General features: G+C 36.5%; 1 protein-coding gene across 1 annotated transcript in view; it reads right to left on the minus strand.

The window, feature by feature from the left end:
• The window catches only part of LOC135715015 (flavin reductase (NADPH)-like), a 28775-nt gene extending 9102 nt beyond the window's left edge, over positions 1–19673 (minus strand). The window contains exons 1-3 of the mRNA XM_065238426.1: positions 19614–19673; positions 19411–19526; positions 18964–19350 (exon numbers count right to left, since the gene is read on the minus strand). Coding sequence (XP_065094498.1) covers positions 18964–19350; positions 19411–19483 — 460 coding nt within the window. The 5' untranslated portion in view covers positions 19484–19526; positions 19614–19673. The remainder of the gene's footprint in view (positions 1–18963; positions 19351–19410; positions 19527–19613) is intronic.
• Between the last annotated feature and the right edge of the window lie 1216 nt (positions 19674–20889).

A 20889-nucleotide genomic window follows, 5' to 3' on the forward strand; every position in this document is an offset into this window, starting at 1 on the left:
AGGCAAAGTTTGGATTTCCTGTTTATAAGAGGATACAAACATTTTATATATTTGTTACATTTGGCTTGAATGCCCTCAATGTGATCTTTAAAAGTTAATTTTTGGTCAAGTATTAATCCAAGATATTTCACTTGGTTTGACCAGGAAATTGGAACTCCGTTCATAGTGACTATGTGACTACTACTAGGTTTCAAAAACGAAGCTCTAGGCTTATGTGGAAATATTATAAGTTGAGTTTTGGAAGCGTTGGGAGAAATCTTCCATTTTTGTAAATAAGAAGAGAAAATATCTAAACTTTTCTGCAGTCTGCTGCAAATAACACGAAGACTTCTTCCTTTAGCGGAAATGCCTGTGTCATCAGCGAACAAAGATTTGTGGCAACCCTGAGGCAAATCAGGGAGGTCCGAAGTGAAAATGTTATACAATATAGGCCCAAGAATGCTACCCTGAGGAACTCCTGCCCTAACAGGTAGTCGATTAGATTTGGAATTTTGATAATTTACTTGAAGAGTTCTGTCAGTTAAATAATTTTGAACTAATTTCATAATATAAAGTGGAAAATTAAATTTTTTCAATTTAGCAATCAAACCTTAATGCCAAACACTGTCGAATGCTTTTTCTATGTCTAGAAGAGCAACTCCAGTTGAGTGGCCTTCAGATTTGTTTGAACGAATTAAATTGTTAACTCTTAAGAGTTGATGAGTAGTTGAATGCCCATGGCGAAATCCAAACTGCTCATCTGCAAAAATTGAGTTCGTATTGATGTGAAGCATCATTCTATTCAAAATTATCTTTTCAAAAAGTTTACTTATTGAAGAAAGCAAACTTATTGGACGGTAGCTAGAAGCTTCAGCTGGATTTTTATCCGGCTTCAAAATTGGAACAACTTTTGCATTTTTCCATTTATCAGGAAAGTATGCCAAATGGAAACATCTGTTAAATAATTTTACCAAGAAAGACAAGGTACTCTCTGGGAGTTTTTTGATGAGGATATAGAAAATTCCATCATCACCTGGAGCTTTCATATTTTGAAAATTTTTAGTTATAGACCTTACTTCGTCCAAATCAGTCCCCCAGGAATCATCAAAAATATTTTCCCGAGAGAAAATATTCAGAAAATCCCGAGCAACCTGATTCTCAATAGGACTAGTAAGACCCAAACTGAAATTATGGGAACTCTCGAATTGCTTAGCAAGTTTCTGAGCTTTTTCCAAATTTGTGATCAAAATTTTACCACCTTCTTTAAGCGCTGGAATAGGCTTTTGAGGTTTTTTCAAAATTTTTGTGAGTTTCCAAAAGGGCTTGGAACTCGGGTCTAATTTAGAAATATTATTTTCAAAAGTTTTGTTCCTCAGGGCAGAGAATCGCTTTTTAATTTGTTTTTGCAAATCCCGCCAGATAACTTTCATGGCAGGATCGCGTGTTCTTTGATATTGTCTCCTACGGACATTTTTAAGACGGATCAAGAGCTGAAGATCATCGTCTATTATAATTGAATCGAATTTAACCTCACATTTTGGTACTGAGGCAGCTCTTGCTTCAACTATAGAAGTAGTCAGAGATTCAAGAGCATAATTAATTTCATCTTTGGTTTGCAAAGGAATGTTTGGATCGAAGTTATATTCCATAAATGATCGATATTGCTCCCAATCAGCCCTATGGTAATTGAAAGTAGAGCTGTTGGGATTAGACATTATTTCTTGGGATATTTCAAAAGTTATTGGAAGGTGATCAGAACCGAAGTCAGCATGGGTAACCAATTGGCTACAAAGTTGACATGCATCAGTTAAGACCAAATCAATAGTTGAGGGATTACTTGCAGAAGAAAAGCATGTTGGGCTGTTTGGATATTGAATAGTGTAATAACCTGCAGAACAATCATCAAACAGAATATTACCATTGGAATTACTTTGAGCATTATTCCATGAGCGGTGTTTTGCATTAAAATCACCAATAATGAAGAATTTAGACCTATGACGGGTAAGTTTCTGGAGGTCACCCTTGAGAAAATTCTTTTGCTGGCCTACGCATTGGAATGGCAAATAGGCAGCTATAAACGTAAGTTGTCCAAATTTTGTTTCAACAGAAACTCCCAAAGTTTCAAAAACTTTGGTTTCAAATGAAGAAAGAATTTTATGTTTAATTCGTCTATGAATAATGATGGCAACGCCACCACAGGGTCCATCAAGACGATCATTTCTATAAATCAAGTAATTTGCGTCCTTCTTAACCTTATGGGCAGGTTTAAGGAACGTTTCAGTTATAACGGCAATATGCACGTTATGAACTCTCAAAAAGTTAAATAGCTCGTCTTCATTATCTTTAAGAGATCGAGCATTCCAATTTACAATATTTAATGCTTTAAAATCCATTACTGAATTTTAAAGTCATGACAATATTATTTGCAAATTTTACTCCAGTTTGAATAGCATCAAACATGGAGTTAGATTTAAGCATATCAGAAATCATGTCAATTAATGAATTCTGTAAAAATTCCATTTTGGGGGCAGTAATGCTTCCTAAGTCAAAATTGTCAAAATTTCCATTAGAACGTTGGTTAGTATTTTGACTTCTACCCGCTGCAATAGCAGCATAGGTAGCTCCATTAACTCGCTGAACATTGTTAGCAGCGAGGGGAGTAGGTACAGATGAAACATTTGAAGCAGGGGAGATATTTGTACCTACGGGTACGAATGTAGAATTTGTTCCTCGCTGACCGTTGTTAACAGCAGAGGAATTTGTACCTGGTCGGAAACGTGGAGCGTTTCCTACCTGACGGTTAGAACGAGATTGTAGGATCGCTTTGCGAGTCTTACATTCCCAAAAATTGGATTTGTGGTTTTCACCACAATTTGAACATTTAAATTTTTTAGGATCTTCCTTCACAGGACAGTCGTCCTTTGCGTGAGAGGAATCACCACAATTCATGCATTTAGCTGGCATGTAGCAATTTTTAGTTCCGTGACCCCATCCCTGGCACTTACGGCACTGGGTGAGGTTTTGGAAATTTCCTCCAGTCTTCCTGAAGTGTTCCCACTTCACTCGGACATGGAGCATAAGGCTAGCTTTTTCTAAGGCCTTAAGGTTGTTTAGTTCACTAGACTTGAAGTGAACTAAATAAAAATCATTAGAAATCCCATTGCGCGAATCGCCAGGACGGGATTTCATTTTCATTTTGATTACTTGGAGTGGCACAACTCCAAGTAATTTTGCCAGTTCATCTTTGATCTGATCCAGGGATTCACCACTGGGCAGTCCTTTCATGACAACCTTGAACACACGTTCAGTTTTGGTGTCGTAAGTAAAAAATTTGTGCTTCTTCTCAGTAAGATACTTGAGAAGACATTTAAATCCGTCCAAGGTTTCAGCCAATACACGGCATTCACCCCGACGTCCAATTTGTAGTGAAAACTTAACTTTCACGAAATTCAAAAGTTCCATGCGAAGAGCATGGAAATCGGTAGTGGTTATCACAATAGGGGGAATCTTTTCCTTCTTGGCATTAAGCCGGGAAAGTTTACTAGAATTTTTCTTGGATGATGGATCATTCTCATCATCCGTGAGCAAATCAAATTGATTACTCAAATTAATTTCATCAGAAGGGGGGTCAAGAGTTTGCCCCTTTCTTTTGCGTTTAGGCGCCATGGCGGCAGTAAATTTTTATCCAAATCGACTTCCAAGCAGATTACTATAAGAATCTGAAGGATCGAAGAGGAATTTTCCAAATCGATATCCAAGAAGGATTACCTCGGGTAGGGTCCAAACAAGGATCGAAGAGGAATAAGAGTTGAACAAGGTAGAAAATTTTTACAGGTTGAGCACTGAAAAGTGCTGTTTAAATTTGTAGTAGCTTTAGGTAGTAGTAACACTTCCTTCAGCAAAAAGCAAATAGATCCGCACGGCAAGAGAGCACGATGCGGACTGTTTGAAGCATAGATTATTATTTCGCTTAACTGTTGACCCTAAAGAATACAGTATGTAATATGTAGTAAGGTCAAATTATGTTATTCGCAATTGGGGATTGGAATTGAGAAGAGAAATGCAAGGAAATTCCAATGATGATTTTTTGAAATAATCTTAAAAGAATCTTTACAGGATTCCAAGAGGATGATTTGAGAATGCTTAGCAAAATTTCAAGAAATGTATTTTTTTATTTATAGTAATTTTCAAACTCACGGATCATTCGTGCTTTATCCGGGTGAGATTTGAACTCATGATTTTGGAGTGAGAGGTATGGATTCAGATCTTTATGTTTTATAGACTAACCTCGGTATTCAAAGATGGCCTAATCTTGGTATCTGGTTAGCACAAAGTGCAGAAATTAATGTTTAATTTATCTCTATGTCCACTGTCGAAAATTTACATGCCAAGCATGATCGGAGTTTGCAAGGTGTTTGAGACGGCATGAATCTGCTTCTCTATCTTGAAGTAGCTTCGTAACAGGATATGTCTCGCTCAGCCTTTATACTAGAACTACTTCACTAGGAAAACTGTTTGAAAAGAATTCAAGCAATATATTCAAGCAAACATATGAAATTCTATAAATTTAGCTATTGTAGTAGGAACAACGACAAAATCACCGCTTGATGCGGGCGCGAACAAATTGCGAGTAAGAGAAAAGATTAATATGAAAGTTGTAAGCAAGAGAATATAATGATGTATATGTTATAAAGTTAATTGATATAAAGTAACATTACAAGTTTAAAAGTTTAAAGGATTCTTCAAGACCAAATAATCGCTTATACAAAACTAATATAAAATCAAATTTTTTACTTAGGATGAGTATATATAATCTTTCCCGGTGCAATTTGGGTTTTCCCGCATTTTTCCTGGTTTTTTCCCGGATTTCCCGGTTGCATGGACACCCTGAGATTTGCTTATTTCCCAAGAACTAGAACCGAGTTGAAGATACTCCTCGAGATACTCTAAATTTGACAAATGCATTCATTACTCAAAAGTGAGTAACTACCCGAGCAAAGTCGGTTAACAAAATGAAAGCAAATCGATATTAAAGATTGCAGTTCCTATCATAATGAATACTCATTTTGATTTCAATTGTCACGACATTAGTCTGATATCATATTGTGCTTTCATTATGCAGTCAATACATTTTAAATGAAAGCAACTTAACTTGAAGTTCTGCTGTTAACGTCTTGTTTAAGATTTAAGTTAAGCTTATCTGTCGTTTAACTAACGATTATTGTTTAATTGTTTTGTTTAACACATTTTAGGTCATTCGCAACCAACCCGAGGTGACATTTGAGCTCAAGTCTTTCAGCGTGAGAAGCTTGGATGCTAACCATTTACACCAGGCCCGTATTCAGTCAAACATTATGAATGCAAAATCAGTAATCAAATTGATTTCATTGAAAGCAGGATTAGTTTTCCGTTTGCTTCAACAGTGTAAAATTTTGCTCTCATTTTTGATGTGTTAACCGTTAAGTCAACCAAAATGAGATCAAATGGAGTATTCAAAGTAAGTTACATCATAACAGCAAATTCTGATTTCAATTTGATCTCTAACTTTGCTCGGGTATCAGGGCTAGTAGTGAGTATGTGATTTAACATTTATTAATCGGAAAGATATGGTTTCAATCTTCCGTTGATTGCGATTGCTACTTCGAGAAATTTTATAAACTCACAAACCCATCATGCGCATTTTTTCATGTTTCTAAAAAATAAAACAAACAGTTTAAGGATCCCATTGTCCTCAAAAATATAAGTATGAATTGAATAAGCTATTTTTTAAACAAACTATCTACTAAGTTGATATTAGATCCAAATCACACTTTTATGATTAGATCGCAAAATTGAGGCACTGACAAAAATGTTCAAATTCAAAGATTTAGACAGATTTTGACAATTTTAGGACAGTCAATTTTAAATATCTAGAATATAGAAGAAGCGATGCGATTAGCGATTAGTATTTTAATTTAAAAAAAAAATCGTTCTAATCTTTGTAGGCGCTATAGCGCACTGGTCGTCTCTATTCCTGCCAAGAAGAGAATCTTCTGTAACAAATAGAAACAAATTCATAACTGTGGGACCTAGACAACTTTTCTAGATCGCAGTTTAAAAAAACATCTCATTAGTATGGAACGAAGAAAATTATCCCAGATGGAAAGATCACGGACATAAAACAACATTTGAATGCGTCTAGGACTAAAAATCTCGATCGCGAAAAATTAGCGATTTAGAGGTGCATTTTAGAGTTTTGGACCATTTTTTGGCTTCAAAATTCGAGATCTCTAAGACAACCGAATTGAGAAAATTGCCATGCCTGACATAATTTTCTATATTTTTTACATATAGAATGTAAGTTAACAGTCCTTGAACAATTTAAATGCTTCTGAAACAAATAAAATGCTAGCGGCGCCGGTGGTGTAGTGGTAAGCGTGATTACCTCTCCCAATCAATCCCAGTCGGCGCCGCCGGGATTTTCTGAGGTATAAAATCTCTGACCACGCCTTCCTTCGGAAGGGAAGTAAAGCCGTTGGTCCCCGGTTCATGAGTTGATGGGTCGATATGTAGGGTCCAGGTGTGGGAGCTACCTCCCTGGCGTCGGTAGCATTGGTGCTCAGCACGGAAAACAAGATCGACGGAAAACAAACCAAAGAAAAAAAACATATAAAATAATATGTTATTATCATGGACATATTTTGTTTTCTAAAACCTGGACCTGGAAATTCGTACGAAAAAATGCAGTTCAATTTAATGGACTTAAAAAGGAACTCCTGATTCTGTGACATGATTTTTTCTCGGTGTTTGGACAAATGCTAAAGCTACCGGGTGTCAGAGATTATTCAAATTCTGACCTTTGAAAAAAATTCGAGAGCTTAAACACTTTCCTAGACTATTTTTTTGACATTTTAGGCTTGGAAAACATGCAAGATCTCGAAGGAAATAGCCAGGCTACTGGGTCTAGATTTTTTTCGGAACCTCCGACATTTTGTGATAGGTCTAAAACCAATTCGAGATCAAACAAATCAAAATATTAGTGATTTCGTCAACATCAATTTTACAGTTAACATTTCCGCCTGTTCGCAACTTTTCTTGTCCGTCAGAATCCACACGGATTTTTAATTAATCTTTCTAACACACATTTGTTACCAAATAAATCTGTGATTTGATGTAAGTTTTTAAAGTTTGTTTTTACTCTCAATATGGTAGTAAAAAAGTGACTTTAGTGACTAAATTTTAAGGAATTGTGACTTTAGTGACCTTTTGATGAAAAAATGACTTTTGAGTGACTGGCTTGAAAATAGTGACCAAGTCACTAAAAAGTGACCTGCTACCAGCCCTGCACGGAGAACAAATTCGTTAAGTTAAGATAACAATCCTACTAGTTACTTTCACATGGAAAAATATTGTTGTTTGAAAGAAACCTATAGTTATTCCAACATTAATTTGACCGTCAACTCAATCATATCTACCTAATAGATTCAACTGTTCATCTTATACTCAATTCAACTATAACTTTGATCAATTATAACAACCGTCAAATGTAATTTAGCCATATAATTTGGTTTCAAGTGATCATCATAAATCCACATACTTTTAACTTGTGATGCATAGAGCAGGCGATAAGATAGCTGGCTCTCACGCAGATAAACACGGTTCAAATCTTAGTTGAATGTTCTTGTTCACCTTTTTTATGTTGTGTTTTTGAGATCGATAAAGAAGCAAAACAAACTCCTTAATATGTCGATAATGAAGGGCAGTGCGTTTAATAAACATTGTAAGATTTTGCTTCCCTAACAATAGTTTTCTTGAATCAACTAAAGCATAGTTGTATTTTGAAGTTAACCGTTTGTTCATCTATTGAAAAATATAGTTGAGCCAACCGACTATAGTTGTTGCCCTCTATATATAGTCAAATCAACTATAGTTTCAGATTATCTCTAAAACAATTAAACAATATAGTTATTTTGACCGGAAAAATAATTGCATCCGCTATAATTTGTTCTCCGTGTGAACTATGGGATTACTCACTTTAAGGTAGTTCCACTTTTAATGAAAGTGAGTAGATTTTTACTCACTTTAGAGTAAAATTGAAGGAGCGTGTATGATGGTTTTGACTAGAGTCGGTGTATAATGAGTTACGCCAAGAGTGAAGCCAAGTCTACCTATTGAACCGTCAAACCGGCTACCTATAAAGCCCTACAGTAAAAGCAACAATCAATACGAAACTAACGATTTAAAATTGGCTCACTACTTGACTAGCCTATTGGTTCCAAGCAAACGATTAACGTACCCCATTCTAGTCAAAATTCTAGTACTACGCAATGTTTGTTTTGATTCACTATGGAAGTTTGACAGATAAAATGAGGGGTTATTGGATTTTCCTATGTTTCGAGGGGTGAATCGATTAGCTTGGGACCGAAGATAGTACCAGAGCTGAGCCAAAAAGTTGAGCACGTTATTTCGGGACCTTCTAGTCTTAGAGTTACCTCTTACCTCTTTTACTGTAGGGCTTTAGCTACCTATCGGGCAAAGTAAACAAACATTACGATAGTATCAAAGGTCCACGAAAGGTATTGCAATAACATATAAAATATAATCGAAGAAATGTGCATAAACACGCAGTGAGCATTAAATTGTCATGAGATACGTTCGGTAATGATCAGTAATGAGAATTTCTACTAATTTTTGTTAAGATAATTTGACAAAATCACTGATACAATGATTTACTACAGCCGCATTTTTTTTCTCTATACACCGACTCTAGTTTTGACGTATGATAGAGAAAGCCAGAGACAATGTTATAAGAGACGCGTAGAGAGAATAATAGCAACAATCAATACGAAACTATCGATTTTAAATTGGCTCACTACTTGACTAGCCTATTGGTCCCAAGGAAATCGATTAACGTACCCCATTCTAGTCGAAATTCCAGTACTACACTATGTTTGTTTTGATTCGCTATGAAAGTTTGACAAATAAAATGAGGGGTTCGTGGATTTTCCTATGTTTCGAGGGGTGCATCGATTAGCTTGGGACCGAAGATAGTACCAGAGCTGAGCCAAAAAGTTGAGCCCGTTTCTTCGGGACCTTCTTGTCTTAGAGTTACCTCTATGATAAAAGTACGTTCAGACTACAGAGTTATAACATAGAGGTAACTCTAAGACCACTGGGTCCCGAAGAAAATCATTATTATTTTTGGCTCACTCAGTACCAGAACAACGGTCCCAAGCAGTCCCAAGCTATTTCACTCACCCCTGCATGTTCTGCATCAATCCACACACCCCTGATGTTATCTGTCAAACTTTCATAGCGAATCAAAACAAACATAGTGTAGTAATAGAATTTCAACTAGAATAGGGTACGTTAATCGTTTGCTTGGGACCAATAGGCTACTAAAGTGGTGAGCCAATTTAAAATCGTTAGTTTCGTATTGATTGTTGGTAATACTTCAATGAAAACAAAAATGAAAGCTTGTCACGTAAATAGAAGGAGCACCGTTGGGCACTTTCTGAAATATTTTTTCAACAGTATAATCAACAATCAATACGAAACTAACGATTTTAAATTCAAATGATTTTACTTGTTCCAAAAGTCAAATAGTATCCAATTGCACTTTTCATACGCAAACTTAATTATATTTACTTAAATCTCAAAAATTAAATTTCAACCGCCATCTCAATACTCGTCATGCTTTCCTCGTGAAGCGCTCGTTTTTATTCACATTGCTCGATTGGAACCGCGTTTGACGGTTCGATTGGAACTTTTGGCTTCACTCTTCGCGCGTCTCTTATTAAACATCGTCTCTGGAGAAAGCTAGTAACTAGAGAAACATCCTTTAAATTTGTCGAACCTCTTAACGGAATCCCTTTATGAAGAGCTTTGAGTGGGTTGGTTTATTTCCTTTAAATTCTGTTATAATTGCTTATCTGATGAAGTCTGCAAGTAGTAGACGAAATACGCGTATCTGTCAAAAGATAAGCAATTATAACGGAATTTAAAGGAAATAAACCAACCCACTCAAAGCTCTTCATAGAGAAACATGTAAAAATGTATATTAACCAAATGTAAACAATGACTTTAAACGTTGATTTCTCGTGAATATATACTCAATCTGGCAAACCAACACCAGCATCTGAGAGATAATTTGCTCTATCAGATGATAAAGTTAGTTGCCCACTGTTGCAATTCGGGAACAACCGACGTTTAAATGCATTGCTTACATTTGCCTTGTATGCCTTTGCACATGTTGCTGGGGAACGAGGTACCCAACACGCTAACTTGAAAGTACCGATTAATAAGTAAAAAAAAGGTTCATTTGAAGAAAAGTGGCTTATCTAATATTAGTTTTTTTTTTTACCCATTAATGAGTATATGTTACCCATTAATGAGTAACTGCTACCCATTAATGGGTAACAGATACTAATTAATGGGTAAACAAAAAATCAAATGTAATGAGTTAAGCCACTTTTCTTTAAAATTGGTATTTTTTACCCAATAATGGGTACTTTAAAGTTAATGTAAACATTTAGTTCACTTTCAATAATCATGTGGCTTCCATGGGGCGAGGAAAATTAAACTAATAATGAAAACTAAATTTTGAGTAATCCTGATCAATTCATTGAGTGAAAATTACCTAACGATCAATCGAATGCAATAATCGAGCGCGCCACAGGTCGCGGTACTACCAACTACGATACTTTTAAATTGACCGTTAAATGCTTGTTCGATGAACAACTTGCGAGTGTTATGTCTGTTTGTCTGTGTTCACACCATCCATAATACACCAGGGAAGGGGAGAGGAGTGAGCTACACAGCATCTTTACCCATGGGGGTTAAAAAAGTTCTGCGAGGTACATTTATGGTGAACCAGCTGCTCAGGGATTGTAGAAAGGAAGAGGGTTGGGTAGGTTTAAAATGCAGAACTAGATGCCGTCACGATTGAATGCGCATGTTTAAAAAAACTGATCCAGGTACCTATCGTATAAATTTGCATATCATCTAGTTATGGTTATTGTCAATAATACTTACATTTCGATAAAGAGGATGCTAGGGAAAATGTTGGCTTCGGCAATGCCTTAACCTATTATCGTCAGGGGGTAAACAAAGTCCTAGGCACTCAAATTTGGCCAATAGTTGCTCTGAAACAAAATGTATCCACATGCCGAAATTGAGCTCTCAAGGACGTTGTTTACCTCCCTGACGATAATAGGTTAAGGTATTGACGAAGCAAACTTTTCCTCTACCTATTTTACCTTATATGTGATACTTATAATCACAGAATCCAACTTTGAATCGTAGACCAGGTCCATTAACAATACACTCGTTCCGAGAAGGGGGTCATGGTACCACTCATCCTGTATAGTCATCTTCTTCTTCTTCAGGTTCGCTCACCACCCGGAATGAACGTTTGGTGTGGTTAGTAATAAAGGGTGATACGGTCAAAATTTGGTCAATATCAACTTGACGTATTTCTTTCAATTTTGCATTTAAAAAACCTGAACACCCCTCATTTTGAAGGTGTGTGTGTGTAGAATGTTGCTCCTATTTTGATTTTGGAATTCACTCTTCAGTTGTCAAAATGCCGTCCAAGCAAGAGAAGCAGCGTATCAAAATTTTGCTCGCGCATCGCGAAAATCCGAGCTACTCGCACGCAAAGTTGGCAAAATCGCTAAAAGTTGCCAAATCAACCGTTACAAATGTAATTAAAGTGTTTGGGGAACGTTTGTCGACAGCCAGGAAGTCTGGATCGGGGGGAAATCGAAAACCGGAAGCCGCTGAGACGACAAAGAGAGTTGCCGGTAGTTTCAAGCGAAACCCTAACCTCTCTCTCCGAGATGCCGCAAATAAGCTGGGTGTATCGTCTACAACCGTGCATCGAGCCAAAAAACGAGCCGGACTATCGACTTACAAGAAGGTAGTGACTCCAAATCGCGATGATAAACAAAATACGACGGCCAAAGCGCGATCCCGGAGGCTGTACACGACGATGCTGACGAAGTTTGACTGCGTGGTAATGGACGACGAAACCTACGTCAAAGCCGACTACGGGACAGGAGTTTTATACGGCAAAAGGAAGGGGAAAGGTAGCAGATGTTTTCAAGCACATGAAACTGTCAAAGTTCGCAAAGAAATATCTGGTTTGGCAAGCCATCTGTACCTGTGGCTTGAAAAGCAGCATTTTCATAGCTTCCGGGACTGTCAACCAAGAAATTTACGTGAAAGAGTGTTTGAATAAACGTCTGCTGCCTTTCCTGAAGAAACACGGTTGTTCCGTACTGTTTTGGCCGTGAAAAACGCTGTTGGCAAATTTTTCACTTCGCTTTGAACTGTAAACAGATACGATCCAGCGAAATCCAATGTTGTGGATCGCATCTTTTTCGCTTACGTTTATTTTTTTCGCGCATGCAGCGCTCGCGAAAAGAGCAGCAGCTAAGCGAAAAGTTGACGTTTCGGGAGAGCGTATCTGTCAGATTTTCACTTCCCCCGAGGTGTAAACTGATCTATTTCGTTTCACATGAACTGTAAACTGCGAAAAAAGGAAACTGGAAAATGTTACACAAACATTTTTTCACAACCTTTTTCGCTAGCGAAATTTCATGATTTTTCGCGTGCTCCAATTTTCGTTTCGCTTCGAACTGTATACTAGGCTTAAGAATGTGTAGAGATAAAGCTCAAACATACAGTTTTACCTGATGGTACTTTATAAACATCAAACTGTCCAATAATGTGTTGGACCCTGCCAACACACGGTGCCTGCAATGTGGGCCGTCAGAATGGTTGCGAAATAAAGTGCTTCTAAAACTGAAGCGCTCTCAATTTCTCAATTTTTCAACGCTATCCTACGTAAACTTAATATTATCACCCATATGCCCGTCCACGCCCGAAACTCATCCACCACACAAAATCAAATAAAAATGTTTCTGTATATACATATGGCAAACATGTCCAGACATACATACATACACGTATACACGTATACAGACATACATACACGTCCAGACATAAACGAGAATATGGGTGTATATCTTCACTGTAACTACTACGGGTAATCATCGAAAATACTTGCACTTTTGAGCAAACTGCAATAACTCTCTCATACTCGAAATATGCCACGACCAAATTGGCACAACGACGCCCTATACGCTCTCTGACCAAAGCGCAGGGGCAACGCAGGTTGTTATAATGTTCATCCAAAAATAAGTTAAAAGTTCCCAATGGTGAAAACATGACGGTTGAGTACTTTTAACTGAAAATCATTTTCATTTTCATTTTGAAGCGTTTGGTGAGGCAATGGGAGCGCAAGCCAATCCAAAGCCGAGGATAAAAGAAGGGTAATGGCTGAATAGTCTATGCGGACCACTTGAACGCCATGGGAAATGGAAGGGATTGTAGAGGTCGGTTATTGGGGGGTTTTGACGAAATGACACATAGTACTAGATTTGTGATGCAAAATGTAAATAAACCGAAAATCCATCTCCCACTGATTCATCCTTTCACATATATACCAAATTGATATTTTAAAGCAACCATCAAAATAAAAAGACAATATATGAAAAGGTTAGTTGCCAGTTGCTTTAAAAGCTCTAACTCTTTTGTTAATCTACTTAATGTTATTAGGCTGCCTAAATTCGTTTGATGATTATGATATCTCATTAGTCTAATTTAATAAATAATTGAAATCTCGTATATCAGCCTTATATTGCAAAAAAGAGGGATTAGCGTGCTTGTTGGTTACTTGGGTATACGCAGTGGCGTCGCCCTAATCTCAATCTACCTGTTCAACAACTCTCAAAACATAAACAAACAAAACAATATTGGTTCCAATGGATACAAATCAGTGAAACTAGAAGACCCTTTGCCTTTTAAAACTGATTTGAATGTAAACATGACACTAAATAACGTTTTCAAAGTTGTTGAACAGGTAAAAAATGAGGTTACGCGACGCCACTGGGTATACGTAAGCGTACTACAATGCAGCTCTCAAACAAAGGAGTAACAAGTGTGATACTATCACTTCAGGCTAGAACTTTGGTTCTCTCATGCAATTAGGGGAAGCTCAGTAATCCTCATCGCATGCTCATGACGCTATTCTGCCACGGCATGAGTCAACGATGCCGGACCTAAACCAACCGTCTCCAATGCTCCAGCATAAGATTAGGCCCGCCCACCAACGTCCAGGTTAAAAACTAGCCAAGGGGAGGGGGTTGAGTACTTTTAACTGAATCGAATTCTTTTTTTTTATTTTTTTAGTTTTTGAGTTTTTTAAACTCAATGTTGAGTTTTTTTTCTTACCGTGTTTGTTAATCTATTACCCTAATTTGGGTTAACCATTCTTAGCGTGTTAAAAGTTTTCTTCCTGTCAGTTGCCAATTGACAAATCCATGTTTCAATCGACCACCGTGACGCTGCAATCGCAGCGGTGATAAGTTCGAAATAATGTGTCAAACTGAATACATTTTTGAAATTTCAACCAAAAAACCATTATTTTCTATTTATTCTAGCGAGTTTCTGTGGAAGTCAAAACATGATCCGAGCAAAAAAGTAGTACTCGTAATAATGGTATATAATGCTGAATTTTATCGTGCTTTGTTTCGAAAATATCTTCCACATAAACAAACATCATCCAAATCACCCGAATCGTCCACCGACTAAATCTATTGTCACTTAAAAATTAATTTCAGTCGGTGTATTAATCAGCAGATTAAATCGTTTTTCGTCTGGTGCTACACCGAGCAATCGGCCTATTTAATAGTTTTTCGTCGATTGATTTAGTCGGCCAACTTTGTCTGTTGTTTAATCGGCAGATGATTTCAAACCTTAACATGTTTTCAGTAATTTATAAGTCTTGAAGTAGCTTTTTATTTAAGAACAATGCATTACAAAATAGTTTTATGTATTTTGTACAAGATTCATGCATGTTGACAAGAAATTTTCATGAAATTACATTGAAAATAAATAATTTTGCAAACAATCAATGAAATTTTCAAGGGCTGTCACAGAATTATCACCGTCGGTTAGTGCTTATTCCTGCCACCAGGCGCGCATGAGTTTAAGTTGGATTTCTCAATATGGTATACCGTTCTTGAAAAATGTGTAAAAAATACACTTCTTTTGACGTTTGCTGGGTTTACACATAAATCTAGACAAACATTTCAAAAGGTCCTATCTGTCATTGAAGCTGATTGGAGAAAAATTGATTTGAACTTTTGCAATATATTTTTAAATGCCTTTTTTAATTACGACATAAAACGATAATCTTTTGTATTCTCAAATGCATAGGAAACACATAGAATTCGACTGAAGTGTATGTTTCTTCGTTTTATTCATAATTTTCAGGTTTAATTCGTGGTTTTGTTACATAGGACCTTTGGCTTTTTTCTGTATCAGTTAGGACCTGTCAAATTGGTCTGATTGCAAAGTTTATGTTACTTAGGACCTTGGTAAGAATACGGTTTAGAGGTCAGATAATTACAACTACATCATTATTTGTAATTGCTGATGGGCTTAAAACTACTATTCTGCCAATTTATTAAGTAAACTACGTTTATAATAAGAACTTGTCCATTATTTTTTTCTGATGTATGCAGGAAAAATGTAAGTGTATGGAAAATTTGCATATTTTTTAATATTCGGTATATTTTTATAAACAAACTCTGTTTTTTCATTCTACATCATTCGTTTTACATTTATTAGCTCAAGCTGTTCATCAATAATTTAGATTCATTCATGTTATTCGATCAAATCTACATCACTGTCCTCCAGTGGATTGAGATCCACATCAAAGTGGTCTACAACCGTATTATTGTTCTTCTTCCTGTTTTTTCTGTTGCAATGTTGCAAAATAATCTTTTTGCTTGACATATGGCATCAGTTTGCGTAAATCGTCCAATTTAGCACTTGGCAATTCAAGTGGTTGATCCGCAATTGGATCGAAATCCTCGTCCAAATTCACGCTTGTAATATCGCATGTCGGATTTGACAGAATTTTGAATAAGCTTTTGTCTTGGTGTACTCCTGGAATCGCAATTAATTCGTCAACTCCATACCAGAAGCAGAGCGATTGATTACAGGCATCGTAAATGAAACTTTCTCATATCCCACTTCCCAGTTAGATGTTGGATCCATAGGAATTTCTAAAACTTCATGTTCGTATTAGTATAGCATTTCCAACTAACTATTATGAGTTTTAGTTTTTCTATTCCACGTGAAACACGAGATGAAACAAAGGTCCTAATAGCATTTGTATTTTTTTTGGTTGAATGACAGATTGGACTGTAAACATTTTTAAGGTCCAATCAGAGAGCTGTGCGATGTTATAAAAAACTTTCAAATTGGACGTTTTTTTCACATATTTTTATAATTTTCTGAATATTGATAATTAAAATTTCTAGAACAATAGAGTTCTCTACCACCGTTAGTATTAGTGAGAAGTTTCACTAATACATGCATTTTACTGGTTGAAAATAAAAAAACAAACCGCTGTCAAGTCGAACACTTTGACAGCTGATTTCATGGTTGAAAATAATAAACAAACCGATTTTACAGGGCTGCCCTAGCTAGGTTGTATAAGTGAGATGTTGCGTCGAGAAGTCAATACTTAGAGATGGTGAGCTCTGCAGTACAGAGAAGCATTAAACTCGATTTGTTTACAAATGTCAGATAGGACCTTTTGAAATGTTTATCTAGAAATGTGTAAACGCAGTTTACACATTTTATGAGTAGACCCCTTTTTTAACGAATGTGTGAAATTTTACACATTAATGTGTTTACGCTATAGTCGCTATATTCATAGTCTGGCGGATAGAATTTCGATCTATCAAAAAGTGGAACCAATTCAATATATTTTAGACCAACAATGGAAAAGGTACTATCAACATTTATAAACAAACGTAAATTATTCTTTCCACGCCAATCGAACGCAAACTACCGGCATCACCGGATAAGGGAAACTTTCCACAACCCAAAGATGATATTAGTTTGCGTAGGCGAGCTTTGAGTCACGAGAAAATGGTTTCCGACGTTTTGTTCGCAATAGCTGATGTGCTCTTTTCTGTTGTTAGTCGTGATTTGCTCAATTGGTTCCGCTATTTGACAGCTCAATTGGTTCCCGAGATTCTATCCGCCAGACTATGAATATAGCGACTATAGTTTACGCTAGTTACCATGTATGTAAAAAGGGATGGCAGATATAATGTGCATTTTCTTTTATTTGTTTGGTTAATCTCTAATAGAACTCTAGCACCAGCTAATAGTACATTCAAACTAAAGAGCCTGAATTTGTAAAGAGACGACATGTCAAAATTGGAACAATCGATTGTCTGTCAAATCAGGAAAAGTCATTCCTATCGAGCAGGATGGATAAGATGTTGCCTCTTTATAAATTCAGGCCCTTTAATTCAAACTATAGCAGATATGGAGCTGTTCATAAACTACGTAGACATTTTTTGGGATTCTTGACCCCCCCCCCACACTCCCCTGCGTAGACAATTGTCCATACAAAATAATTTAAATTTGTATGGGCCGTGGATAATTGCCAGTTTAGACTGAAAGTTTCGAAGTGGCTACGAGAATTAGGATCTCACCTTAAGGGAGAGTGGAAACACTTTATCCTGTCCTCATTTTGAATATATCTCTGCGCAAACATCAATTTTGGACGCGTGTTTTGCATTGATTTAATAGGGGAAATGACGGCATTGGCACTTCTTTATCTATTATGGTCTGGGGTAAAAGAAGTCTTCGAGTATTAATTTGATTGCAAGACGATCCTCTGGAATATGATGCACCTTCATGCAATAAATAGGTGTTCAAGGACCTTCTAGTCTATACACCTAGTGTCCTTCCCGTTGCACTCGTCAGCTCAGGATCAATCTACCATCTTCAAACCTAGCTAATAAATTATCAAGCTAAAGCTTCATATTAAATAGCATTTCCAACCAACTCTGAAAATTGTAAACTTCACTTTACTAAGGTAATTCAGACATGTTGTGAATTCCTATGTAGGAACAATTTCAAAATTACAGACTGACTAAGCTTGACTATGTTGGGACTACGCATTTCTTTTCACATTTTGGGACTGACACTTTGAGTGTGATTTCAAGTTTAGAAACTTTTCAAAAAGTAATACTATACTGTTAGCTACTGATTCCGATCTCCTTCTATGGATGCTCCTGTGGGCTGCAGCTCGCTGCTTGCAGGCAGCCTTTCATTGTGTACTGGAGAACAATGTTCAACGCCACGCGCCGAAAGCACTGCTGCTGCTGATCCCGACGACCGGACACCACTACACACGGTGATTGGAACTAAATTCGATCAGCGGTTGTGCCTTGATAGCTAGCTGCTTGCGAGAGCCTTTCGTACTAGAGAACACCACAACTCAGCACGCGGTAATTGATTGAGACCGGATGGAATTCAACTTTGAAAAGTGTGTTAGGGAAATCGCTTTTCGCAGGCAATCGATGATAATTTTAATTATCATAGCAACAGTTTCACATTCGTGCAATTTTTAATAGTGGCATGTTGGAAAATGATAGTTATTTATTATTTCTAATCGATTGGTGTTAAAATTATTGAAATTGGTCCAGGGACAACTGAGTTATTAACGTTCAAAATCTTTCATAATTTTGTTACATGTTCCATTTTTTGTTTTCACAAGGGGTACACTTTAAAGAAATCAGAGACGTAGTCCTACGTCAAAAAAACATCCGAAAACTTAAACATGTCCGAAAAAAGGAAAAGTTAAGAATCAGAATTAAAAATAAATTTAATGGTGGGCTTGGGAGTAGCTAAAATTTAGAATCTCAGACATGAATTAATATTGATAATCTAAATAAATAAGTTCCCTCCCCTCTATTTTAATACCTGCCGCTTGAATTAATCAATTAAGAAAGCGGTGTCATCTTCACGATTTGCCAAGGGCGCAGCAAACCTTTGCTTAGCCATTTGAAGAATTTGCACTAACACCATGAACATATAAACAGTGAACAAGGAAATTACACTTACCTGCAATATGAGGAGGTAGAATTGCACGATACTCTAGACCAGAAGCTTTCACCACATCCAACATCCGTTTATGATCCGCATTTAGTTCAGCAAACATTTTTGGAACCTTATCCGGTTCGAAAAATAGAAATGACGACAAACAAACGGATACATTTTTCAAATTTGCCGCCTTCATAGCATTTACAATGTTTTGCATTCCAGTTGACATCATTGTTGTTGACTTCAGATCGTTTCGTGTGCCCAGAACAACACAAACTAATTCTTGGTCTTTAATTGCGTTGGCTACATCGTCTGAGTTGACTACATCGCCCTTAACCAGTTCAACTTGGCTTCTGAAGGAATCTGGAACTGTTACTTCATTACGTATCATTAGGCGAACCTTGAGACCTATTTGATGTATAATTACTGATTAAATATGCTTAATGTGATTGCAATGCATATATTCACCTTTTTCAAGAGCGTACTTGACTGCACATTGACCGGTCATTCCTGTACCTCCAAATATGACAATTTTTTGCATTCTTCACTTTGAGTAATGGGAAAAATTGATGCAGAATAAGACACTGAAATAGTTAGAGCTTTTAAATATATATATATATGCCTATAAGTTGAAAATTATTCCTGCTAGATAATTGCCAGGTATTACTTACACAAAATCCAAACTTTTATTCACAATGCAATAATAATTCAGCTAAATGTCAAGTGCTGATAAAACCGCACAGATATCTGATAAGGTTATCCACCTTCACGGTAACCAGCGTAAACACATAAATCAGTAAAAAAAAATACACATTTTTTTTATATTTATATGCAATTGTCAAAAAATGTGTAAATTTAGAGATCCTATAATGTGTAAAAAAATACACATTTTAAGAATGTAGTACCAGTCAAAAAATGTGTATTTTTATACTCATTAATGGGTAAAAATAAACTTCTGCTTCGTTGATGAACGCCATTTACCTACACGGTAACCAGCGTAAACACATTAATGTGTAAAAAAATACACATTTTTTATGTTTATATGCAGCTGTCAAAAAATGTGTAAATTAAAATACACATTTTAAGAATGTAGTACCAGTCAAAAAATGTGTATTTTAATACTCATTAATGGGTAAAAAAACTTCAAAACTTGCTGCATACTGCTTCGTTGATGCACGCCATTTGCCTAAGCGAATAAATTTCAGCAATTTTAGGCAAAGGATGAGGAACTACGTTCCAAATTTAAAGAGCAACGATGGACAAGCTAGAGGGTAAGTGGTTTATATTATTTTCATAGCTTAGCCCTAGAAAAAAAAAACATTTTTAAGTTTTTCATTGCCCGCTGTCTGGCTGTGATTTTTTTTAAATTAAATTGTATTCAATGCAATCCGAGCAATCTTTATTTAATCATTGGCACAAATAAGAAAACTCCATTCGTCCCCATCATATTAAAATTCTATAAATGATTACTTTTTACACATTTTGCAGTAAAAACCGTACTTGAAAAATGTGTAAAAAATACACTTCTTTTGACGTTTAATGGGTTTACACATAAATATGTAAACGCAGTTTACACATTTTATGAGTAGACCCCTTTTTTTCACGAAATGTGTGAATTTTTACACATTAATGTGTTTACGCTGGTTACCGTGTAAGCGAACAACCTTCAGCAATTCGCCTTGACACCAGTCCCGAATATAGTCGCTATATTCATAGTCTGGCGGATAGAATCTCGGGAACCAATTGAGCTGTCAAATAACGGAACCAATCGAGCAAATCACAACCAATAACAGAAAAAGAGCACATCAGCTATTGCGAACAAAAATTCGGAAACTCTTTTCTCGTGACTCAAGACTCGCCTACGCAAACTAACACCATCTTTGGGTTGAGGAAAGTTTCCCCTATCCGATGATGCCGGTAATTTGTAATCGATTGGCGAGGAAGCAT

Source organism: Ochlerotatus camptorhynchus, unplaced genomic scaffold (assembly GCF_037179485.1).
Source record: "Ochlerotatus camptorhynchus isolate MF236.1 unplaced genomic scaffold, CSIRO-AGI_Acam_v1.1 ptg000780l, whole genome shotgun sequence".
In the NCBI taxonomy this organism is placed as follows: Eukaryota; Metazoa; Arthropoda; class Insecta; order Diptera; family Culicidae; genus Ochlerotatus; species Ochlerotatus camptorhynchus.